Below are 9,789 nucleotides of genomic sequence, written 5' to 3' on the forward strand. Positions count from 1 at the left end.
AATTGTTATGTCAATGTCACATGAAAGAAAAAAAAACACGTAAACGGGAAAGTCCTTCTCAAAACTTGATCCGACCAAGTCAAAAGCAGTTTTTATTTGTATTTTCACTAAAACTCAAGCGAGAAACGAAATTATCATGGCTTCCATACCACTGATGATGGCACAAGATGACTGTGAACTTGGAGGAAAGGAAAATATAGAGGTAAGAATGTTACACAAAAATAAACTATTGTGAATGGGAAACGTTCATAGAATCGTCACTGGCCTTCATTATTTACCTTATCTTTGTCAACATTAGCATCTTGACTGTTTAGTTTTAGCATGTATTGATATGGTTCTGTAGAACTTGCAGACGGTTTCGCTGATACGTTACGGGAAATAGTTTTGGGATGACTATTGATTGATTTCACAATACCTACCTGCCTATGCAAATCACCGTCGCAACTGGACTACTAACTTATCCAAGATAAGAGTAGTAAAACGTCGTTTCCTCGAAATTGATTATCTCAGTTGGTTTAAAATGATTACAAGAAGAAAGAACTTTTATTTAGTATAATAGGCTTTATTACACTGGATATAAAATATGTGTGATATTGTACTTAAATGGTCTTAGCTCAGCATAATCTTGTGGCGTGAGCCCAGACCAGCATAGTGATGCTGGTTTTCCCCAAATGCCATAAATGGAGACAAAAAATAAAATGAAGGTCTAAAATTAAACAATATAGTTTCATTTGAAAGTTTGATTTTCACATCCATGTCTGTGAACACTATAAAGTTTTCTGTTTTTTTTTTTATAATTTTCTATGAAAATTTACAATTTTTCTTATCACAGGATGACTTTGCCTACCGCAACAATGTGTTGAACGCTGACAGGGAGATACGACTAGCTTTCGTCCGCAAAGTCTATGGCTTGCTGTCTGTACAACTCCTTGCTACTGTGGCCATTTCTGGAGTATTCCTCCTGGTTAAGCCAGTGCAAGGTTTTATCCATGAGAAGTAAGGCAATCATTGTGTGTTAGTATTTCATAATTTAGAAAACATGTTAGCTTTTTAATATACATGTATGCCAAGTGCTCTATTTGAAGAAGATAATAGACTTATAGAAAATAAACAAATACAAAATGGACAAAACACAATGGACAATCGTCACAGATTCAATTGAGTTAACCTGCCATTTGTCCTATATATTTGGACAAACGCAAATAAGCTTGAGACTTGTGTTATAGATACTAACGATACAGCTACTATATTTTACAACATGCATATAGATAAATGTCCAAGAACCAGGTCAATCTGAAAAAGATAATTTTCCATCTTAACCTGACTGTGGTTCAAACATGATGACCATTAGAGGCTACAGAGACTATCACAGAAAAATATTCAAAAAGAACACGAGGAGGAAGTTAATACATCTATCCACCAACTCAAATAAATCTATGTTTTAGCACTTGGATGGTGGGCCTGGCGTTTATCCTGAGCATGGTGACGCTCATCGCACTCATCTTCAAAAGGCGAGACCACCCAGCCAACTTGTACCTACTCGCTGCATTTGTAAGTTATTGCTTGATTGTTATGACTTGTGATTCATTGGTCTTTGTGTGGCACATTACAAGTGTTTATCCTTGTTCAAAAGAAGGATATTTTTATTGTACATTAAACTTTATACATCTTAACCTTCCTCAGGAATCATAATATCTATTTAAAAAAACACATAAAAAATTTCTAAGTGTGTTATTTTTGTTGTGTATATTATTATTACAAAGAGGAAAGTGTTTGTGAGTTTGTATGTTTGAGGCGAGTCTCCGAAACTACCAAACCGATTTCCAAAATTTTTTCACCATTAAAAAGGTACAATATCGAAGATTGCTATAGGCTAAATTTTATCTCAAAATTCCCACGGGAGCGAAGCCCCTGGCAATATAGGCTAGTATTTCATAAAGTCGTCGTGTCGTATAAGGTGGCGAACATCTTTCCTCTTCTTGTCTCTATTGTTTTGAGTGACGTTCTTTTCTCTTTAATGTTCTCTACCATAATAAAATTTATTTTCCATGCTGGTTCAGATTTGGTGAATTCGGGGATCTTGGAATGGATTCAGGAAACGTCTTTACATATTTTCAGACTGTGGTCCAAGCCTACACTGTGGGCACTATAGTGTCGTTCTACAACACCGCTGTGGTGCTTCAAGCGCTTGGTCTCACGTTTGCCGTCGTGTTCGCTCTGACTCTGTACACACTCAACACTAAGCGAGACTTCACATTCATTGGATATGGGTGAGTGTTTGAGTTGAATGCTAGTTAAAGAAAGAAAATATTTATTTGCCAAAAACATGACTACAAATTGATGTCACAATGAATTAAACCTACTATCTGAATTTAGTGGTTTGCAACATTGAGAATCCATACTTCTTTGTATTATATGTATATGCTCTCTCCTATGTCACTATAAGTCTTTATCACTATATACTTACACATACACTATAGGCTTCTTGAACGGTCGGAAACGCATGAGTGGTTCCTCTAGTGTGGCAGTGGTGATCACTTACCATCTGGTGGTACCGGTTATTAGCGGTAAAAGAGCAAATCGGGTCGCCTCGGGATTTTATGAAATATCATAATATCCAATCTAACCAAAATATAATTTAAATTATTCTTTTATTTTATCAAGTTTTTCATCTTTCAATTAAATAAGTTTACTTTAATTCACATTCCAGGTTGGTGGCCGGTCTGTCAGTGTTGCTTATCGGTGGTTTCCTTCAGATTTTCATCCAGAGCTCTGCCCTAGAGATGGCCCTGGCCTTCTCCGGAGCGATTCTGTTCAGCTTCTTCCTCATCTTCGACACGCAAATGATGATGACAACTCTCTCGCCCGAGGAGTACATACTGGCCACTATCAACCTATACATGGATATCATTAACCTATTCTTGCATATACTCAGGATTTTGAATGAAATGAATAAGTAAACGCGTAATTTTGGACTATAGCGAATGAGCGACTTTGTTAAATGGACGCGATAGCTGTCGTCAATGATAATATTTATTTAGAACATTGAAATATCACATATTACCGTATGCTAGTGACTTCGTTCCCGTGTACAAATACCTACAAATACTGTTGAAAGGAATCTGCATGCAAACAGGCAGGCGGGCGCGGTAGAACACTTTGTTTTATAATATATAAGGATTGATTGATTTAAAACTTTATACATTTATATTGATTTAAAATTTTATTTATACTTTATACGAATACAGCTAAAAGTTAAGTCTAAAACTACAATACCGATTCCAAAGACAATACAGAATAACATAATTATATATATTGACGGCAACTTTGACATCCATTTCCCATATAATTCCAAAGATTTCATTCCTATAGCGAGAGAAATATGAATAACGTCCTTCACTCACTAAATTACTACTTAAATATTTTCATCCCTATTCCAAGATTTGTGAACTTTTAAATGTTTTGGTGCATTTTCATAAAATATAAGACGAACTTATGTCCCGTGTTGAAGTGTATATGTCTTTAATATCAGATTTTGTCTGTTATAAGTCTATGTCACAAGACATGCAGAAATTGACGTTTGGTTTGTTATTTTACGTATCAGTATTTTTTTATTATAATGTAATTTATCCAATATTTTTCAAAATTTTATTATAACAAGATATAAAACGTTATGTTGTAATTATGTAAAAAGCAAATTGTTTCACAATTTATTACATTTAGATGTGCAATGAAAATATATTAAATTGTCCAAATGCTTTTATTATTTTTAGACTATTTCCCTAAATCGATTGTAAATAGCGACAATGGCTGTGAACAAAATTGTGTAAATATGGAACTAAAAAAAAATTGACAATAGAAAAATTTTGAAAAGAAAAAAATAATTTTTATATTTATAATATTGTTAAAATTGACTCGTGAAATTGTTCTTAATTTTCTCATTCCTTTTCCAATAACTTTTAGTATATAGGAACACAAAATGTGTACTTTGTTGACTTGTGAAATAAATATTTATGTATATGAGTTCTATTTTTTATTTTACAATTTCATTCAATAGTATTTGCACATTTTGATATAGTGGACTTTATGAAGAATTGACAAAATTGACTATTATTATTAGGAATACTATGTACGTTTGATACTACGGGACATTTTGATTTGATTGATGGACATTACGCGAATAATACGTACTCCGTACTCTAAACTCTCATTAGGTTAAATAAAAAATAAACTTAGTCGAACAATGATTTTTGTAAATTAGAAACAAATTTCAGATCCTTCAGATGGAATAAAACGTGTCGGCTACTGGGAGAAATTTCTATAAAAATAAGTAATACCTTAGTATTTAATTTCCTGTTTGTTAGTTTTATATTTATATAATGTTGGGTACCTACCTACATAAATAAATAAAACGCACAACCTCAGATTGCTAAACGCAACATATATTTTATATCATAATCAGCTAAAACATATTTACATACACGACAAGTGACAATGTACAATGAATGAATATTTTATAAATGAACGACTTATCTCTATTCATACTAGACTAGTTTATTTAGGAAAAGTTCTAATTAACATGTACATACGTTTCTAGGATAGGACTATTTCCACTGATATACAGAACCCCATTAAGTCGTCACGGCTTATTTCAGTTTTTTAGACTCTGTCCAAAAGTTCTTTGCACCCGGCAGGTTCTGGACATTTTATTCAATTAGATTCTATTGATCAGGAGATTCATACACTGTAGCCATTAAAACGTCAAATTCATCTGAACAAAACTGTATATAAGAGAATATAAGGACAAAAAGTCTGCGATTTTCCCGTGTTTGACTGTTTACTAGTGCAAGATTTTTCTCTTTATATTACGATTACTCTCGGAGGTCATAAAAAATATTCATTCATAACAATTCAAATATGCACAACACGTATAAGATGCAATAGACAGTAGTGGGCGTACAGTCGACAGCATATCAAGCTACTCACTCATTGAAAATTCGCCCCTATGCCATGATAAGTGGGCGACTGTACCATATAACACCTTATAGGTTATTTACTTGCCATCTTCGAATAAAATTATAGTGTGTTGTAAATACTAGTAATATGACATATTAGCTGCGTCCCGGGGCTTCGCTCCCGTGGGAATTTCGGAATAAAAAGTACCCTACGTGTTATTCCATGTTATAAATATATATCAAATTTCATAACAATCGGTTCAGTAGATTTTCGCATTTATAATATTAGCAGGATGTATGACGTTTTACAATTAGCTTTCAACATAAACATTATTATATATGTTTTTAACTGGAGAGAGGTACAATATTTTTAAATATATCTAAGCTTGAAATTCCATTATCACAACTAAGTGCACGTTGATAACAATTTGATCACAAATACGCGTTTGGCAGACACTAAAATACCCAAGTATTTTTAAATAAGCATATCCTCAAATGTTCGCATCTTCCCTGTGTAAAAAACGAAGCGAGATATAGACACAAAGAGGAATTGTTTCCTTAAAAATTCTTTTGAATATTTGAGCCAAGAGATTGTCCATTAAAATTAAAATCGCATTAATTATAACATTCTCACGTGAACCGTATATCATGTGGTATCAGTGAAGATATCTTCTAAGGACTGTGTCTCCATGGGTAAAGGTTGAATATCACTTTCCTTAGTTTTAGGTTGGTCTTCCACTGGCTCGGGTTCACTAGGCTGATGGACTTCCATATGGACACTCAAGTAGAATGGATCAGAGAACTCTTGGTTGCACTCTTTACATCTCAATATTTCTTCTTCTTCTTTAGGTTGGAGCTTAACCCTAAAATGAGAATGACTTTAACAAAATGACAGTTGCAAATATATATTTAGCTATCACTATCACTACACTTTGCTGTCTGTCTGTCCCTATGTATGCTTTATTCTTTAAAACAACGCAACGGATTTTGATGTGGTTTTTTTAAATACACAGTCTGATTCCCGAGGCAAGTTCAGTAGTTGTAGTTAATAATAACACACACTTTCTACGGGAGCATACTATTGATCCAATACAACTGTATGAAAAATTTGAATATACCTACCTAATTTACCTTAATTTTTTTAAAATCAGTTAAATAAAAAACCAGTCACCGCTTGACGTCATCCAGCTTGCGCGGCGCGGGCCGGCTGTGGCTCCGCCCGTGCTCCAGCAGCTCCGCTGACGTCGCAAATCCTGCACGAATATTCATAAATATTGATGGGCCTAGTGTACCTCCTAGAGAGATACCTGGGTATTTGTTTATTTATTTCGTATTTAAAAGTGAAAATAATGATGGCCTCAGTGTACCTACTTGAGGGATACCTATGTATTTATAAATAACTGAAAATAATGTGGGTTGTTTAACAGAGATAACTAAGCATTTGTAAATGTTTGCAGTGAAAACATTGACGGGCTTAGCGTACCTCCTTGAGAGCTACCAACCTAAGTATTATAAATCTACGTGAAAAGAAAATCGAAACATCTTTGTCCACAAATAAAAAATGTTGAATAAAATGACGCCGGCACGCCGGTTTAAATTAACGTTAAATTTGATGGTGCAACTCACCCTATGGAATAAAATTTGCAGAAACGAAAAAAACTTTGTACCGCATTGTTCCAAGCGTTTGGGAAGGCTAAAGCTACTTACTCTGTCTACACACGGTGCACATGTGCAAGTGGTCCATATTCAGGGGCGAGGGGTTATTGTCAGTCTTTCTTTTCACGGACTTGTAGGAATGTTGGGTTATTACGTGCGACTGAAAATAAAACCAATATACATTTAACCTCCTACTTAATAATTGATGTTCAAATCCAATCCACGTTGTTTGATATTTTAAATAACCTGTTGTCCTACTGCTACACAAAATTCTTTCCCATATCTTTCCAAGCTGTCCCTTCTCTGTCTCTCATCTTCGCGTGTACCTGGTTTCGTGGACTGTTACGCCGCGCAGTACGGAGTCAACACAACTAAAGCGGTTTAGCTGTGAAAGTGTGACATACAGATATGTCTGGCAGCTTTCACGGCTTAACTGCTGGGTTAATATGGATGAAATTTTAAATAGATACAGTTCCCAAGTTACAATAGGAAGGAGTTAACATACTGTGCCGACCACACAAGCCCGCAGGTAAAGCTGTGGACAACAGCTATAAAAAATATATATACGAAAAATGGAGCCATACCTTTAATCCAGCAACACTATTGAAAGATTTTGTGCACAGCATACACTCTAGCGAGAGATCTCCGGAGGGATCAGTTTCCTCTTCTTCACTTAATGGTTCTTCCTTTATCTCCACATCAAAATCTAGTTTCTGAAATTTTTTCTGTTTTGTTATAATGAAGATTTTCTGTTTTGTTATAATGAAAAGAAGGTTTGTTGTTTTGGAAGATAACTATTGTATTTGTGCACTCACAGCAATTTGACTTATCAAAACTTATTGCAAATTAACCATTATTAGAGGTCCATGTAGAATCTAGGGTAACTTGAATTCAGATTAAAAATTTTAGTACTAAATTTTAAAGTAGTATTTTCTTTTACAAAAGGTATAACATACCTACTTTTTAATTACCATTCCTACTGTACTAACATGTTGACACTAGGGTTAGCTTGCGCCACTTGATGATTGTTTTATAGTCATTGTTTTTTTAAATACATAAGGATTTAGGAAATTACAATAAATACAAGCATACTAACGTGCTCATGTAGCTGATTGGTCCCATTCGTAATTTTGTCGACATTTTCAGTTGAATTGTGAATTATCGTTCCTGTAAATATTTCAAATTTTGAGACAAAAAGCATAATAAACATGACAATCAAACCTCTTGGGGAATGTTGTTGTCGTCTATCAGTTGTCAAGGCTTAATTTCTTAGTCACCTCATACAACTGCATGTGCCTAGTTATGAGTACACCAAATACCATAGACTGTTCATGTATCCATGGCAAAATCCATACATGCGAAGCAGCAGACAAAAGCTATTACATTTTTATTACCATTAACAGCAGTTATTTGTATTGGCTTTTGAGCCATGATTTCTTCAGGTTCAATTTTTATTTCTAAGTCTAGATAATCTTCCTCCATCCCATTAATGTTCCCATATTCTTCATCTGACAACACTTCTTGTTTAACTTCAACATTCATTGAACTTTCAAAAACAGTTCCATTTATATTTGTTATTTGTATAGGTTTGGGCCATTCTTTGTCCAAGTTTGAGGTTAGTTCAGAATACCTCTGTCTGAGTACGATGTCGTTGTTGTACACATATGTGGTGAATATACAGGCCTCTCGAAGTTTCTGATAGCATGTTTCACATATTAGTTTCGAATGCTTATCTGTTTCCATAATCTGAAAAATATTAATTTATATTTAAAACTTGTATCAAGTGTTATGTTTAGTTATAACTAAACTTCTATGTTAGAAAGCTGCTATTATTCCCAAAGAGGATTGACTTCAAGCTTAAGGCCAGCCATAAAATCCTAGAGAATGTTCAAAACATAAAGGTTTATTTTAAAGGGGATCCACAGAATTGAAGACTTTATAGCCGTGAATGCTTTACATATGGGTTGAAAGAAAGTGGGAAGTGCCAGAAAAAAACAGCATGGTCTCAAGGACCTTTAGTCTGCGAGTACAGCAGGATTGAAATAGCAAAGAAGTTACCTGTAAATATATGTAAGACCAATATCACCTCTATGTATATGTAACAGGATATTATAGATTTAAAGACAAGAAATTAAGAAGGATCCATAGGTACCTTGGAAATAGGAATAACAAATAATAATAATTGTACCTTTATATTGGCGATTTTGGACAAATCATCCGCTACAGTGGACCCCATGCCGTCCCAAGGAGGAGTCCAAGCTTGAAATAGATTGAATAAACATTTTTCAACATCGACATCGAATATTTGAAGACAAGCGCGGCATTCAATCTTATTAGCTTCAGTAAAGCCTACATTCTCGCCTTCGTTTACAATATCCATCATGTTACTGTTTCAAATATATAGATCTAAAATACTTGATTTAATGCACAGAAATATACGAATAAACATGATTTATTTTCAAAGCAATTTTAAAATTCATAACAATTCGTTTTCACATCGTCGAGAAACTTGATTTGACAAACAAAAGCTAGCACTAGCAATAAAAAAAAGAATGAATGACGTTGACGTTAATGACGTTTTAAAAGTTATCAAGAACTAATTCTATGTTTTATTCTTCAATTAAGCGTTAAAAAGGATAACGCATAAATTATTTGAACAATATTGCAAAATAAAATAGATTAGAATACAACATGTGGTGTGGTTAAAATAACGAACGAAGTAGGTAACAATCCGTCTTCACTTCACAGTTTATACATTACCGCAGTGCTCTCTTGTCTGTGGCCATAACCATAGAGATAGGGTTGCCATATGTGATAATGTCTTGTTATGTCTCGAGATAGTAAAAAACTTTTTAGAGTGCCTCTGTTACCGGTGGCGACGCCAGCCATTATTCCGACGCTGGCCATTGACAGTTTTATTCATAAAAAAGTTTAAATTACTCTAAGCTAAAACATGTTTTGTTACTATCGCACATATTTGAAATTACAAATAACAGGGAGATTATTATAATTCACTACGTTATAGAGCTAGCGGCGGTAGCTATACCAGATGCCGGACCCAGCGTTGGATATTGAGTTCGGCATTAATAATTAAAAATTAAGAAATCAACAAAATATGTAACTGTCTGTTTGTGGTGATGGGTAGGAGGAAACGAAAGAATAATTTTGGGTTTAAATT

General features: G+C 34.1%; 2 protein-coding genes across 3 annotated transcripts; one reads left to right on the forward strand and one right to left on the reverse strand.

Annotated features, from left to right (window-relative positions):
- The first annotated feature begins 18 nt into the window (after window positions 1-18).
- LOC128670295 (protein lifeguard 4-like) lies at window positions 19-4,023 on the forward strand. The gene is made up of 5 exons (XM_053745857.1): window positions 19-202; window positions 833-996; window positions 1,446-1,551; window positions 2,119-2,270; window positions 2,711-4,023. The coding sequence occupies exons 1-5, from the start codon at window positions 137-139 to the stop codon at window positions 2,958-2,960; spliced, it is 738 nt and encodes a 245-aa protein (XP_053601832.1). The 5' UTR covers window positions 19-136; the 3' UTR covers window positions 2,961-4,023.
- A 398-nt stretch (window positions 4,024-4,421) lies between these two features.
- LOC128670293 (zinc finger protein 182-like) lies at window positions 4,422-9,386 on the reverse strand. 2 transcript variants are annotated; one of them, XM_053745855.1, is made up of 7 exons: window positions 8,800-9,386; window positions 8,006-8,357; window positions 7,708-7,778; window positions 7,196-7,324; window positions 6,663-6,771; window positions 6,127-6,208; window positions 4,422-5,818 (listed from the first exon to the last, which is right to left on the reverse strand). In XM_053745855.1, the coding sequence occupies exons 1-7, from the start codon at window positions 8,992-8,994 to the stop codon at window positions 5,602-5,604; spliced, it is 1,155 nt and encodes a 384-aa protein (XP_053601830.1). In that variant the 5' UTR covers window positions 8,995-9,386; the 3' UTR covers window positions 4,422-5,601. The 2 variants fall into 2 exon arrangements, with proteins under 2 accessions (XP_053601830.1, XP_053601829.1); XM_053745854.2 differs by having other exon boundaries at window positions 7,196-7,336; window positions 8,800-9,379.
- Window positions 9,387-9,789: the final 403 nt, after the last annotated feature.

Source organism: Plodia interpunctella, chromosome 5, assembly GCF_027563975.2.
Source record: "Plodia interpunctella isolate USDA-ARS_2022_Savannah chromosome 5, ilPloInte3.2, whole genome shotgun sequence".
NCBI lineage: Eukaryota > Metazoa > Arthropoda > Insecta > Lepidoptera > Pyralidae > Plodia > Plodia interpunctella.